We start from the raw sequence: 15,137 nt of genomic DNA, 5'->3' as shown, positions 1-15,137 counted from the left end.
GATTTCTGGATTTTTTTTTTTTAGATTATGTCTCTCACAGTGGACATGCACCTACGATGACAATTTCAGACCCCTCCATGATTTCTAAGTGGGAGAACTTGCAAAAAAGCAGGGTGTTCAAATACTTATTTTCCTCACTGTATATACATACAGGAGGGATTTTGGCCCACTCCTCCACACAGAGCTTCTCTAGATCAGTCAGGTTTCTGGCCTGTCGCTGAGAAACACGGAGTTTGAGCTCCCTCCAAAGATTCTCTATTGGGTTTAGGTCTGGAGACTGGCTAGGCCATGCCAGAACCTTGATATGCTTCTTACAGAGCCACTCCTTGGTTATCCTGGCTGTGTGCTTCGGGTCATTGTCATGTTGGAAGACCCAGCCTCGACCCATCTTCAATGCTCTAACTGAGGGAAGGAGGTTGTCCCCAAAATCTCGCAATACATGGCCCCGGTCATCCCCTCCTTAATATAGTGCAGTCGCCCTGTCCCATGTGCAGAAAAACACCCCCAAAGCATGATGCTACCACCCCCATGCTTCACAGTAGGGATGGTGTTCTTGGGATGGTACTCATCATTCTTCTTCCTCCAAACACGTTTAGTGGAATTATGACCCAAAAGTTGTATTTTGGTCTCATCTGACCACATGACTTTCTCCCATGACTACTCTGGATCATCCAAATGGTCATTGGCAAACTTAAGACGTGCCTGGACATGTGCTGGTTTAAGCAGGGGAACCTTCTGTGCCATGCATGATTTCAAACCATGACGTCTTAGTGTATTACCAACAGTAACCTTGGAAACGGTGGTCCCAGCTCTTTTCAGGTCATTGACCAGCTCCTCCCGTGTAGTTCTGGGCTGATTTCTCACCTTCCTTAGGATCATTGAGACCCCACAAGGTGAGATCTTTCATGGAGCCCTAGTCTGAGGGAGATTGACAGTCATGTTTAGCTTCTTCCATTTTCTAATGATTGCTCCAACAGTGAACCTTTTTTCACCAAGCTGCTTGGCAATTTCCCCGTAGCCCTTTCCAGCCTTGTGGAGGTGTACAATTTTGTCTCTAGTGTCTTTGGACAGCTCATTGGTCTTGGCCATGTTAGTAGTTGGATTCTTACTGATTGTATGGGGTGGGCAGGTGTCTTTATGCAGCTAACGACCTCAAACAGGTGCATCTAATTTAGGATAATAAATGTAGTGGAGGTGGACATTTTAAAGGCAGACTAACAGGTCTTTGAGGGTCAGAATTCTAGCTGATAGACAGGTGTTCAAATACTTATTTGCAGCTGTATCATACAAATAAATAGTTTAAAAATCATATATTGTGATTTCTGGATTTTTTTTTTTAGATTATGTCTCTCACAGTGGACATGCACCTACGATGACAATTTCAGACCCCTGAATAGCAGGGTGTTCAAATACTTATTTTCCTCACTGTATATATATCTCTCTACTAAGTGAACTTAACTATAAGTGTCAGACTTGGTTAGCCTGTTTGCAGTGCGCTAAGTACAGCTGACTGTGCTTTTATTTCATTAGCGTCGCGTTTCTCCCTTCTCTACTCTCATCTCATCTTCACTGCGCTTTCTTTTCTCCTTTCTTCATGAGCAGAGACATTCTGCAGGAGCCTCTGTCCTCCCATTTTCTCTACATCCTACTATCACTGCTTATCATCATCTCAGTTACTTATTCCTCCTCCCTTTCTCTCTCTCTCCCTCTCTCTCTCGTCTCATCTCAGCCCAAGTCCTTGTCCTTCCTCTTGTCACTTTCCCTATTTCCCTCTCTCTGCTCCTGCTTTCTTTATTTTTCTCATAAAAACACTACAAACAAGCTGTCACAACTTGCTACCTCTCTCTCTCTTTTACCGTTCTCTTTCTCCTTCTTCTGTCTTTCGGTTTGCATTTACGCTCCGAGAACATTTGTTGTTCCACAAATAGCCAACGCTAGGAGTCAGCTCTCTCAAGCTCACGCTCTCTTTCTCTTTTTCCACATCTCTTGTATCTCTTTTTCTCCTCATCGCAATCTCTGTGTTTCCTCTCTGCCCTGCACATGTTTGTTCTTTATATCGCCCGTGTCAGAAACAGCTTGTCAAAGGCAATCAGTGTTTTGTTTTATCTATCTCTCTCTCTCAATTTTTTTTCCCTTTTCCCTCTCTCCCTTTTTTTCATCATTTTCTCCTCTTCTATTTAATTTGCTCTCTCAACAAGTAATCGCTGTAACCCTGCATGTGATGTTGCTATCACTCAGCTAACAAAAGTGCTTATGTAAGAGTGCGCCCAAAGCACACGACGATGTATAAACACTGATTATTCCTAACATCTTAGTGTAAGCACTTTTATCCATGAAAAAGTGAGTCAGAGCAAAATGCGGTGAAAAAGTCGCACATTACCCACGAGGACAACCATGTCACGTCTAATGACGTTGCTTGTCCTGCATGGTCACAAAAGAATTGACTGATGCCTCAGGTTTTTTGTTCATTAAGAGGTCAAATGAGTCTTGAGATCCTGCAAGCAGAACGGAGAAAAAAACACACCTGAGATGTTTAAATCCGGTTTAGCGTCCTTTTTTTGGAACAAATATTTTAGATTTGTTTTTGCTCTGCAGTGAATTGACGTGGTGGTGGTTGTTTTGGACAAAGCAGGAGTGGTAGCGTAGCATCATAGCTATCCCTGCTTGCGGTTGTAAGGCCTTGGCGCCTGTACAGCTTCCTGATTTACAACAGTGCAAACAATTGCTGCTGAATTTCCTTTGCTAACGTTCAAAGAATGCAATGGCACTAAGAAAATACATGCTACTATTCCAACTTGGGTTAGGGTCTAGAGAGTTTTATACGGATACCGGTGTTATTATATATGGATGATTATCTGAACGTTATACTCTGTTCTTTTTTGTTGTTGTTGTTTGTTTATTCGACCATATTTTTCTCTCTGTAATACTTTCTCCATGTGAACTCTTAAACCTTCTGGATTTTTTCTCTTTTATGCTTTTTCATGTGCTTGTTGGGGGAACGATGTGAGAGCCCTTTTTTATCGAGAGGATCCTTGGCGAGTGTGTAAACCCTTCAGGTTCTATTTGAGCTCCGAGCTACGGCGGTTTCTTTTTAAATGGAAAAACGTAGCACTTTCCAATTGAGCCTCTGATAAAGAGAGAAAGAGAGGGATGGTGAACGAGTTCCTCAAATTTTCTCTTATCTCATTTCTTTCTCTATCTCTCCAGCCCTCAGTAAATAATAACTATATTAATGTGTATATAAAGACATTCTCTCTCTCTTCCTCCACTCTCTCTAGAGCACACACAATTTCTCTCTCTTTTCCTTTTTCTCCTGCTTATTAAAGTTGTACCAAGGACAACTTGTCCTTTAACAGTCTGTACTCAAGGTCTGACTTTAAGCATTGTTTAGTCCACCAGTAAGCCAAGTTCAGCCAGGTTCATGTCTGCTTCACGCTGGCCCACTTCAGCTTCTCGCTGACCAGGTCAAGGTGTGTGTGTGGTGTGAGTTACACTTCAGGAAATGAATGTACTCCAGGGATGCTTTAAAAGAGGACATTTTTTCGAGTTCTGCAACTGTGCACTGATTATTTCTGCACTCCCTGCGTGTGAATTTCGAATGTGAGAATTGTGACTCAGTGTTGCAGAGTGACTGAGTGCGAACGAGGTGTGTCATTACTGCGGGGTAATATATACCGTGAGAATGCGTGTGTGCTCGGTCTCATGGATTTATGTAAATATTTTACTCATCTGTGTAATTTTTAATTGCAAAATATAATACCTGGTCCTCACACGTGCATTATGCTCTTTTTCCTCAGCAACGTCGGACGGCACACGTCAGGGGCTGGAGAGCATAAGAGGAGGAGTGTGTGCCACACAAGGAATGAAGGTGGTGCTTAAAGTTGGACAAAGTGAGTACACGCACTCATATATTACACAAACCTATACATTAATGGGCACTTTTAAGCAACTCACACAAGCACAAACACATTCACAGCATATAGATTTGCAGTTTGCAAGGGGCAGATTATAAAGTAAACTCGTATGTCCAACTGTCTACACTATCTGCCCCCTCGTAGCACTTCCACACAGCTAGCTGAACACTTTGTAGCATCCCTATTAAAGTAAACAAACCTGTATATGAGACGGGTCAATAAATTACTCAGTTTATATAGGCGTTAAGGAAAACAGCTCTTCTTCTACGTGTCAAATCGTTTGCACATCTACCACAACACTGAACTAAAAATACTGCATGAAATGTGTTAGCAGATACACCGTGATATGCTAATGAAGGAGGTTGTATGTCTTTCTTAAACTGAAATGTTTTGACAAAGCCACACGCATAAAAATAAACCCTTTTTAGCTTTCAGTCCTGCAGACAATCCACGGACATGTTGCTGAGCAAAAGCAAAGCTAATAGCACAATCTTCTTAACCTGCAGCCACAAAACTTTCCTACATCCATGCTAATCACGCTAACTCTTTTAATTACTTTTAAATATTTCACATTTTTAAGTCTGTTTCCAAAATTTAATATATTCAAATGAAGCCTCATTGGTAATCAGTATGTGTCCTTGCAAATTTAAGAGCTCTGGCGATGTGTTTGCTGAGGCTGTCCCTTTAGAGGTGATTGTCCTTGCACGAGGACCTTTGAGGATCCCAGATATGTTTGCTGTGTTAAACTAGCTAACAATTTTTTGGGGAAAAAATCAGTCGCTATATATTTATTACAATAGAAAGTTTTTTCTGTCAGAAAATGCTAGCAAGTTAAACTGAAGGAAATGTATGACAAATGTTAGAAAAACCATTCAGAAACCAAGAGTCTGTCTAGGGTATATAGATAACATTTAGCTACTGCAGTCAAAGCCCATCAGCGTGCTTGTATGATCACATTTTTTTTGTCAGTACTTAAATCAATGATCAGTAAGTAAATTATTTATTAGCAATTTAATGCAAGTCAAGTCAAGAGGCTTTTATTGTCATTTCAACGAGATGTAGTTTGTATAGTACTCAATGAAATGAAACAACGTTCCTCCCAGACCAAGATGTCACATAAAACAACATACATTTACACTGAATCGCAGGACTATTCAAAGGACTACACAACTTGCACATGCTAACAACACAACTGACCAGAACACAGAGCTAAATGTGTGAGACAGAAATTGTCTATAAAAAATAATAAATACTGTACAGGTGATTTCACATGACCTTCATTAAGTTACCATATTAACAATGAACAAATATAAAGCTTGCTAGGTTACTTGTTAGTGTCAACTAGGTAGCTTGAGATTCTGTAATTTAGGTAACAAAATGGTTTATTTACACAAAGTGTACATTTTATTAGCGCATGTAATTAAACTGGAAAACAACAAGGAATCAAATTTCTTTCTTTTAAGACCAACTTAATAATGCAGTATAACCTGCATCCAACCATACATGAGAAACTATAAAAACATTAGACAGCAAGTAGACGAAATATACAGATAATTCAAACAAACACATTAAATGCAATCTAAATGCCTTCACATATAAGTTAATGCATATGTTTTCACTATACCGTGATAGACATCATTATGAAGATCAGTTCATTTCAAGTCTAGTTTTGGATTCTGCCAAATGGTACACATTGCACATAAAACCTAACAGTTTTTTTTTTGTGTGTGTGTGTCTGAAAGAGAGAGACTTTAAAGTGAAATTTGTTCAAGTGCTGAGCTATTATCAACTGTTGCATTTGAACATTTGCCTGGTCATGATACACACACATCCATGTAAAGTGAGAAACACACACTTCACAGCTAACAGCAAGAATTTGCTCGAATAGTCTTCTTTTCTCTCTATTTGTGTGTGCATTGCTCTTTGTACTCAATCCCCTCCCCATTTCATATGTTCTTTACAGCTTATTCTGTAACTCTTATTCAGCTCCCCAGAATACTGTATAAATTTTTGACATTATTAACATTGTGCATTCAAAATATCCTTCTATCCATCGCTCACGCTCGCTCTGTTTTTTTTATCTGCTCTCTGGCTGAAAGGTCACGTCTGTTTTGTTTGTCATCTAAATAGAAGCCTGGTGCAGATTTCTGATGAGATACAGTGCACAAACACACTTAAATACACACACACACACACACACACACACACACACACACACACACACACACACACACACACACACACACACGTGCACAAACACACTTAAATACACACACACACACACACACACACATTCATATCCACACACACACACACATATTCATATCCACACACACACACACATATTCATATCCACACAGGCAAACTATTCTGAAAAACAACAAAAACATGACAGTGGCCCATAAGCTCAAGAGGACTGTGGTAGAACACATCTGATTAGCATCTGAAGCACGTGCCTCTGTCATCATATTCATAAGCACTGCTGTCGACTGATTGAATGCAGAGAGCTTGTGATTATTTTCAGCATTATAGAGAACGCTGAGTTTGTTTGAGCTTCACTAGGCAAAGCCATTTAGTAGATTTATGCAGTGGCTTGCTTATAGTCATTGGGTGGGCATAGAACGCATTAAAGGTTGGCAAGTTAAATTTATACAAAATTCAATTTGTTGCTTGGTGCCAAATGAGTTAAATGATGACACCGTACATTCACATTACAGACTTCTTCGCACCAATTTTTTGGCTCATATCTGTTGATCTTGATGGGATCCAAATCTGTCTTCAATTTAGAAGCAACCATACATTCAAAGGGCCTGCATGCACATAGACTATTGTTTTAAACACTACTCGGTTCCTTCCAGCTTTGCTTCCCCAAATATTGTTGCTGTTCAATGTAGTTGGTTTGCTGCAACAGATGATGACTTTGACAGTATGTGACCAAATATGTGACCAGCTTGGACCAAATATAAATGTGAATCAAGTCGGATTTGAAAAGATTGGATTGGTATGATTTTTTTTATTTTAAAAAATCAAATCTGTGTCACATTTTCTTTGCACAAGACAGAAAATCGGATTGTACCATTTTACACTGGTCACGTAAATATAGCCATAATATATCTCTTCTATTACTTCTCTGTAAGACATACTAATTAATGGATTTGATCAACCAAACTACAGCACAATAACTATTATGATTATTTACATTGAAATATTTTTGATATATGCATACTGTTGAAATTTGAGGGAAATGATGGTTTACCCTGTGCCACTGGTTTCATAATTACAATTATTTTCCATAGGCCCCTACGGATTGCCACCAAAATCTGGCAAACCGGACCAGGCAGGTCATACCAACACCAGAAACCAAGGTAAGCACCAAATGCTTTAACTTCAGATTATTATGAAAACATCCCACCATCCCATGCAGCACATCCCACCAAGGACCAAAACACTCTCCCACGGTCATGGAGAGAAAATAGCAGAAAGATACGACATATGGCTTGGGCGAGAGGGAGAAGCGGCTGAATGCTGGCACTGCAATTCCGTTTGATATATTCCACCCCTCTGTTCTCTCTGCTTCTCTCTCTCTCTCTCTCCTTTGCTTCTGCTGCGAGGCCTGCAAGGCCCATGCCGGAGGCAGTGTATGGTTTGATAATGGCCGTCCTGGGAAAGGAAAGGGCTGCAGGGAAGAGTGGGAAGCCATTTCAAAGAATTATTATTGCCATTAGTTTGGCGCCCCGTTTTTTGTTGGTCCAGAGAGATTGTGTGGAAGATAAAGATAGGAAGACAGACAGAGAAGATGGGTGGAAGGAAGGAGGGCACAAGTAAGAAAGGGAGGATAAGGACAGAGGTGATTATTAATCATTCTTTGTATTTGTCGGAGGTTTGTTTTGTCAAAAACTTCCAGAACTGTTCTTTATCTCTTAGTCCGCCTTCACACTGCTTTATACATCACTGGCGCGCGTACACACACACACACACACACACACACACACACACACACACACACACACACACACACACACACACACACTGACTCACAGGCATATACACACTGACTCACATATACACATGTTTACTGAGGCAACTTAGAGTGAAATTTTTATACGGCTAAAAAAGTCACAGTAGAGTGAGGGAAGGAAGGAGCGAGGGAGGGAAATAGGGAGGGTGAAAGAGATAAAGGCCAAGCAGATTTAAGGGGGAGAGGAATGACAGGTAACGAATTTTCAAGTGCAAGAGGGAGGTAAGGATCAGGAGACATGCACTATATATCATCCAGCATTGCTAAACCAGAAAAGGAGTGACAGAAGCAAGGGCAGGGATAGACAATGATAAAGAAGTGACACTAGATCTTTCTTATACTCTTAGCCTGTGTTCAGCCCAGCAAGTGACAAAGCAACAGGCGCCAAGAATCTGCTGACAGTGACAAGTGGCTTGGATTGAGCTGCAATAAATCTAAGCGATTGGCTCTAATAAATACCTTATACCGATCCTACAACTGTTCATTTCTCTTTATTGTCCATTTAACACTGTTTGATACACAAACACAGAAAAAATATTTATGACCGTAGTTTAATTATTGGCTGGATTTTATTACAGCAATAAATACATCTTAAACCAAAGTAATACAGTGATGTGTATTAATTATACAGTAGTGTTTATGCAGTTTGGCTACTGCCAAGAATCCAGATCGTAACCTAAAAACATCTGGAGTGCAGGGCTGGGAAATTTTAACACTGGACAACATCAGTGTTTGCAGTGACTGTTAGCTGATTGGATGATTATTTTGCAGCTGTTTAATCCTTTATATATTTTATATATATATATATATATATATATTCAGTGCTACTGTTCTGCTTACATCTTTTGCTACATAGGGACTTTATGTTCCAATTTAATTGCCATATTTTGTCTTATCGCTCTCCCTTACTGGACAGTCCACACCACATGCAATAAGAGGCAAACCAAGAAAAGACATGTGGCTTGCTTGAAGGGATGTAGATTTACTAAAGGAAGATCACAAGATGCTGTTAAGAGAGAGATGGTCAATAACAGGAACAGACTCGGAGGCACACAGAGAGGGGACATTGAAGAGGGTGCAGGAAAGTGAGAGAAAACAAGAGGAATTGTGGGCTGCATAACAATGTAGCAATCAAGCACATCTGCAGATACAGCCCAAATATTACTGACCAATCCCCTGCTCAGCTTGAGATGCTCTTGTCTCCCTGGTTACCAAACACACACACACACACACACACACACACACACACACACCTCAAAATTATGCCCATCATTTAGTCTCTTGTCTTTGTGTATAATCCTAAACTTAATGCAGTCTGAAGCTGTGGTGTTCCACACGCTATATTACAAGCACAGTATTTTCATCATCTGCTCAATGATGTAGAATATGGTTCGAGAGATCTACAAATGTGAGTTTTTATTGATTATTTTATTATGATAATGGATGCTTCGGATTCTCAGCCTTTGATTTAGAGGGTGAATATAGTACATAGAGCAGTTAATGGTCCCATCCGAGAGATACAAACATTTCTTTTAAATAAAGACATTGAAGTCGATGTACTAAGTAATTAATAAGTGTGATTCAGTTGACATGTGTTTAAAGACAATGATAACATGGGTCCCCTCTCATTTTTTTTTAGGTGGCAGCGGAAACACAACTCTTCCGAGAGTGCCTGGTGGGGGCGGAGCGACAGCAGGTGGTGCAAATGGTCCACTCCCCGCATCCAACATTGCAGTCATCGCAGGTGCAGCCGGAGGCTCCGCCTTTCTCCTTCTGGTCACTGCAGTGATTTGCGTTGTTTGCTATCGCCGGCGGCACTCGAAGCATTCAGAGTCGCATCACCCACCACTGTCTCTCTCATCCCTGACCTCACCCAAGCGCGGAGGTGGAGGAGGGGGCGGGAACAACAACGGCTCCGAGCCAAGTGACATCATCATCCCGCTGCGCACTTCGGACTCAGCCTACTGCCCGCATTATGAGAAGGTTAGCGGGGACTACGGGCACCCAGTCTACATTGTGCAGGAGATGCCGCCTCAGAGCCCCGCCAACATCTACTACAAAGTATGAGGACGGGCACGTCGCATTAATGCCAGCCTGCAGTGCCCAGACCACGCCCCCTCACCTACTACCTAAACCATAGCAGTATGAACCGACTTCTCCTGTATCTCTGCAGTCTCAGCTCTGACTGTGAAAACCCCAATCCCTGTGACTGAAACCCACACACACATGCACGCACACACACACAAACACACACACACACGTGCATACAGACACACATATATACACGCCTCCTAAACCTCTGACTCTTGAAATCAGGAGGAGCGTGTTTTAAGTATTGAGAGGAAAATCCCTGTGCGAGGGCTATTTTTTTCTTGTAAGAGCCTGAAAAGCTCTCCTAACATTACACCAGACCCCACGGAGCAAAAGAGAGAAGCAATGGCTTGATGTCTCGTAAAGGTGTCCCTGAGAAACACACCGTAAAACGAACCATTGTGAAGTAAAGGCATAAATAAACGAAAGAGAGACTGAAAGTAAACTGACCCTAGACCAGTGTGAGGTTACCTGAAAATGAACTCTCGAATAATTTACAAATCGCAGTTAAGTTTGTCCCATTTGTGTTTGTAATTCCTCAGCTAAGAGGAGGTGCGCCTGGCTCAGCCAATTACAATGCAGTGCTGCCATCACATGACCCAAGGCCCTGCATTTGATTAGAGGAGTCATAGTCGCATTGAAGATCTTGTATATTTTAATAACGTGTGTATTTTGTGAGTGTGTAGGGTAATAATTATGACACTGCTGTGGCACAGTGTGCGACAGCGAGTGCGCATATCGTGTGCTTCATTTACAGTGTGATGGTATGTGTGAGAGTGTGTGTGCGTGCACGCGTTTATCTGTAAGAGAGCGTTGTACCTGAATGAACGTGAGTTAGACTGTTTCAAAACCAAAACAAAAAATGAGCGAATATCAAAAAGTGTTTTTTTTTTTTTTTTTTTATTGCTTTCACTCAATATAGAATATAATTATATATGAATATTCAGAAAAATAATTTTTAGGTGTTTTTTTTTTTTTTTCTTTTTTTGCAAATGTAAAACACCGTATCTGTTTTTAGACATTTTTTTTTCTGCCTTTCTTTTTTCTGTGCTTTACAAACAGCTGACCCTGTTTCTCCTTTGTATCATAAGTTAATTTAATACTTTGTATTTCATTTCACAAAATATTTTTTTGTTTTATTTTTTATTCCCCTAGTCAGTCCTCATTTCCCAGGAGTCTCCACTCTCCATGTATATTTTTATAGCTCCTTGTACAATGATGTAGTTTTGAAGCTAGACCTCGTTTTGTGAAAGTGTTGAGGTAGAGGCACAATCTGAGAAGTTTTTTTTTTTTTTTTTTATGTGCAGAGACACTTTCTTTTTTTTTTTTACAAAAAAAAGAAAAAAAAGAAGGAGGGAGGGGTAAAGAAAAGAATGCCAGAGCTGCCTATGAAAGAAAAAGAGAAGAGGAACAGATAGAAGTGCAGGGTAAAGACAAAAAGTGATGGGTGGGGTGGGGGGAGGGAGTGGGGCCCTCGAAGGATGTCGTGAGGATGGGGGAGGATGAAGGGATGGAGGAACACAGAAGGAGAGATAGAGGAACGGTGGTGGGTTTTTAAACAGACTCTTGAAAGAGGTTGCGTGAAAAAAGCGGGGGTTCGGGAAATGCAGTATTCTCAACTACACCGATGGAAAAAGAAAAGGGATTCGCTCACTCAGTCTCAGTCGGGGAGATGGAAATAGGCTTTCATACACCTGCTCATACTTATCTAAGGTGGAAATATTTGAGGCTCAGTTCAATTCTTCAATTCTTTCACTTTCTCACAACACACCTTAGTATAATATAACAGGTACACACACACATTCCATGGCCTCAGAAAAAAGGATACACTTGAAAAGGCACACAAGCTTTCCAAGACACACACACACACACACACACACACACACACCAGGAGTTCGCAGTCAAATTTCATTCTGGATGTCCACGTAGACTCTTGATTACCTGAAATGAATTCTGATAGAACTCTCGCACACATACACACATGTACACGCTTTCAGATTACAGCCATGCATTCCAGGACTTCAGTACACACAAATACACACACCATATGTGTGTGTCTGATTGTGCCAACAGGAGTCTCGTATTTTCAAAATGTGCTCTTTTACATTGCCGTGTGTGCTGACGCTACAAGATGGTTGTTAAGGTAATGTACGCTACTGCTTGTGTTACAGTTAATCAGTATATCAGGTTTCCTTCATTTACGTTCAAAGCTGCATTGAGACAGAGGACCTCACACAGACACACACACACACACACACACACACAGCCAAATCTGTGAACTTTCAGGCCTTGTCGGTGCATTTAGACTGAGTTTTTGGACGAGTGCGAGTTGATCTGGTGTAACATTGCAGAAAGTGAACAACATTGTTTTTGTGTCATGACAATATTCTCTGTTAAAATCTTCACAATCAAGTTGTCAGTGTTGCTTTGTTGTTAAGTGACAAAAGTATGGTGCATTTATTTGTTGGTCAGCTTTCAACATTTCTGTTTGTTATATCCTGATTTTCGTAAAGCCATGTTTCAGTCCTGTGGATGTGGACTCATGAGTGTGTGTGTATCTCACACAGATAGAGATCCCAGCATCTGAGGACTATTCAGTGGCCAAAAAGCTGGTGTCTTATCGAAGAGTCCTATAGAACAATGTGGCCTCCTTGACGCAGAAGACACTCTGGAAATACGAACATGTTGGACTTTGTTTTTCCATGTTGTTACATTTCTGTGTTGTTTTTTTTGTTTTTTTGTTTTTTTTACCTTCTGCAGCCTTTCTTCATATGCTTACTTTCAGCCATGGATGCTGAGACTTGTATTTTGCAGGCAGACAAAAAAAAAAAAAAAGAGAAAAGGAATCAAGAGGAGTGTGATTTTATTTTTTTTTTTTGTAGAGAACGCTTCAGTGTGTGCGCGTATACATGTTTCTCTGTGCCAATAGCCAGCAAGTGACGGCCATTTTAAAGACCTCTGCTCCTCTCCAGTTGCCGTGTTGAGACGTTTGTGGGACACTGCATTTGTGTGTGAGATGTTTTCTTTTCTGTGTTCATCCTTCCATCCTTCTCTCCCACCCTTACCACTCCCTCTCTTTCTTTCCTTGCTTTCCCTCCACCCCATACACACCTCTTAGAAAGAGAGGTTTAAAAAAAATCTAGTACATTCCTTTGAAGAAATGTTGATTAAAAAATTGCAAAATTTGTTTAAGCACCAATTTTTGGCCTTGTATTATTTTTATGTGCAAATTCAATTGTGTGTGTGTGTGTGTGTGTCTGAAAGATATGGTTTGGGTATTATATCTTACTGGGGACCAAATAGTCACACAAGGACAGGTTCTTCTGAGTTTCAGCTTACTGAGGTTAGAGTTTAGAGGTTTAGGTATATCATTTATTGGCTGGATTAATAATTATATAAATATATAATTGAAGTCATTTAAAGAGACAGTATATATGTGTACTCATCAGATCTGTACGGCAAGAAAAGCACTTAAACATATTATTTCACTGATTCACATTTTGCTATGATTTGTGCTGCCTTCAGGAAATAACTAAATTCCCATAAGTACACGTTGTCTTCTTAAACTGACTATTTGGGTCATAATTTCAAATAATGGATAGTGTTTCAAGTTACTGACATTTATGTTTTTATTGTGGTAAAAGAAAGGTCAAAAGCCGTTGTCTGTTGATTCTTTAGACTTCTTAAAGCATGGTTCATTTGGACACGAAGAATGCAAGAAGGAAATAAGGTCATGTGGGGGCACAAGAAGGAAATGTGTCTCATACTGAGCAAAATCAGCAAAGTAAAGACAGGAACATATAAATCTTGTTTCATAGAGCAGTCTCATCAAATTTGCACCCATGGATTCATGACCGTGAAAATACATCCAGCTTAAAACACTAGCACAGTCTGGGCAATTTATTTATTTGCATCCAAGTGTTCGAACATTAGGCATAATTAATATATGTATACTCGAACTTTTGCAGCCACAATGGTTACAAATAAACATTTTGTTTGACACCATCAGAACCTATTCTAGGGAATCTTTTCCCTCACACTTCCTATTTACTTTGCTGCAATTCACACAGACATATGAGCAGTTTTTACTAGGAGGATTAATTAGCATGCTCGGATGACAGGTAATTTTCTTTTTTGAACCAGGAACAGACGGGTATGTAGAAACACTGACGAAACAGAGCAAAATCAAGGACAGTGTCAACCAGTAATATTTCTCCTCTCCTGCATAGACAACACACAGTCAAATCGAGGGGAAAAAGAAGACATTGTTCAGATATAAATAATAGTTTTATATTTAATGTAAGGACAAAACACCGTTGCTAGTGTTGAAAGCATTGGATAAATAGTCTGTTAATGAATCTGTTTTTTTATGAGACTGCAAACACAATGTGCTATGTTATACAAATTTTATCAATTTTATCTGTTGTTTCAGAGTCTTCCTCCCACCACTATTAATACCACGGTTTCCCTTAAGTTCACTCAACATCTCATTATGTAGTATATAAGTTGCTTTAAACAGTGGCATTGAGATCATTTTTTATTCAATTCCAGTCATTCTTACTATTCATAGTAATAGAACTTTTGAATGTCACCAACCAATTGATCAGTCATTTAATTTTTAGTTATAAAAGCTACAACTATAACAACTGAAAATATGGTGAACTCCACCATATTAAAACTATGTATAATAAAAATAGAAGACATCCTTACTGTAACACACAGATGTCCGGTCTTCCAGGAGAACATTACAGTTAGTCTGACCAGTTACCAAAGCCTAGCTGGTCAAACCTGTAAAATATATATTTTTAATTGCTATAGTGTGTGTGTATGTATATATATATATATATATATATATATATATATATATATATATATATATATATATATATATATATATATATATATACACAGTATACTAGCTGAAAGTACCCGTGCTTCGCTACGGAAGGCAGAACGCTAAGCAATATGGCAATAAGCAGTAAGCACTGAGCAGGACTGTCAACAAATAACATACTACCCCGTTGTAGTACCGATACAGGGCAAACTACTTTGAAAATAATTTTTATCGTGCATCTAACATCTAATAAGAAACAATGTACTAAGTTTCATGAGGA

At 39.8% G+C, this 15,137-nt stretch overlaps 1 protein-coding gene across 1 annotated transcript in view; it reads left to right on the top strand.

The window, feature by feature from the left end:
• The window catches only part of efnb3b (ephrin-B3b), a 67,173-nt gene extending 53,951 nt beyond the window's left edge, over window positions 1–13,222 (top strand). Inside the window, exons 3-5 of the mRNA XM_083541540.1 lie at window positions 3,798–3,890; window positions 7,211–7,279; window positions 9,572–13,222. Of these exons, the coding sequence (XP_083397666.1) occupies window positions 3,798–3,890; window positions 7,211–7,279; window positions 9,572–9,999 (590 nt within the window). The 3' untranslated portion in view covers window positions 10,000–13,222. The remainder of the gene's footprint in view (window positions 1–3,797; window positions 3,891–7,210; window positions 7,280–9,571) is intronic.
• Window positions 13,223–15,137: the final 1,915 nt, after the last annotated feature.

Source organism: Silurus aristotelis, assembly GCF_946808225.1.
Source record: "Silurus aristotelis genome assembly, chromosome: 5".
Classification (NCBI taxonomy): Eukaryota; Metazoa; Chordata; class Actinopteri; order Siluriformes; family Siluridae; genus Silurus; species Silurus aristotelis.
This window is presented reverse-complemented; position numbering and strand designations above follow the sequence as displayed.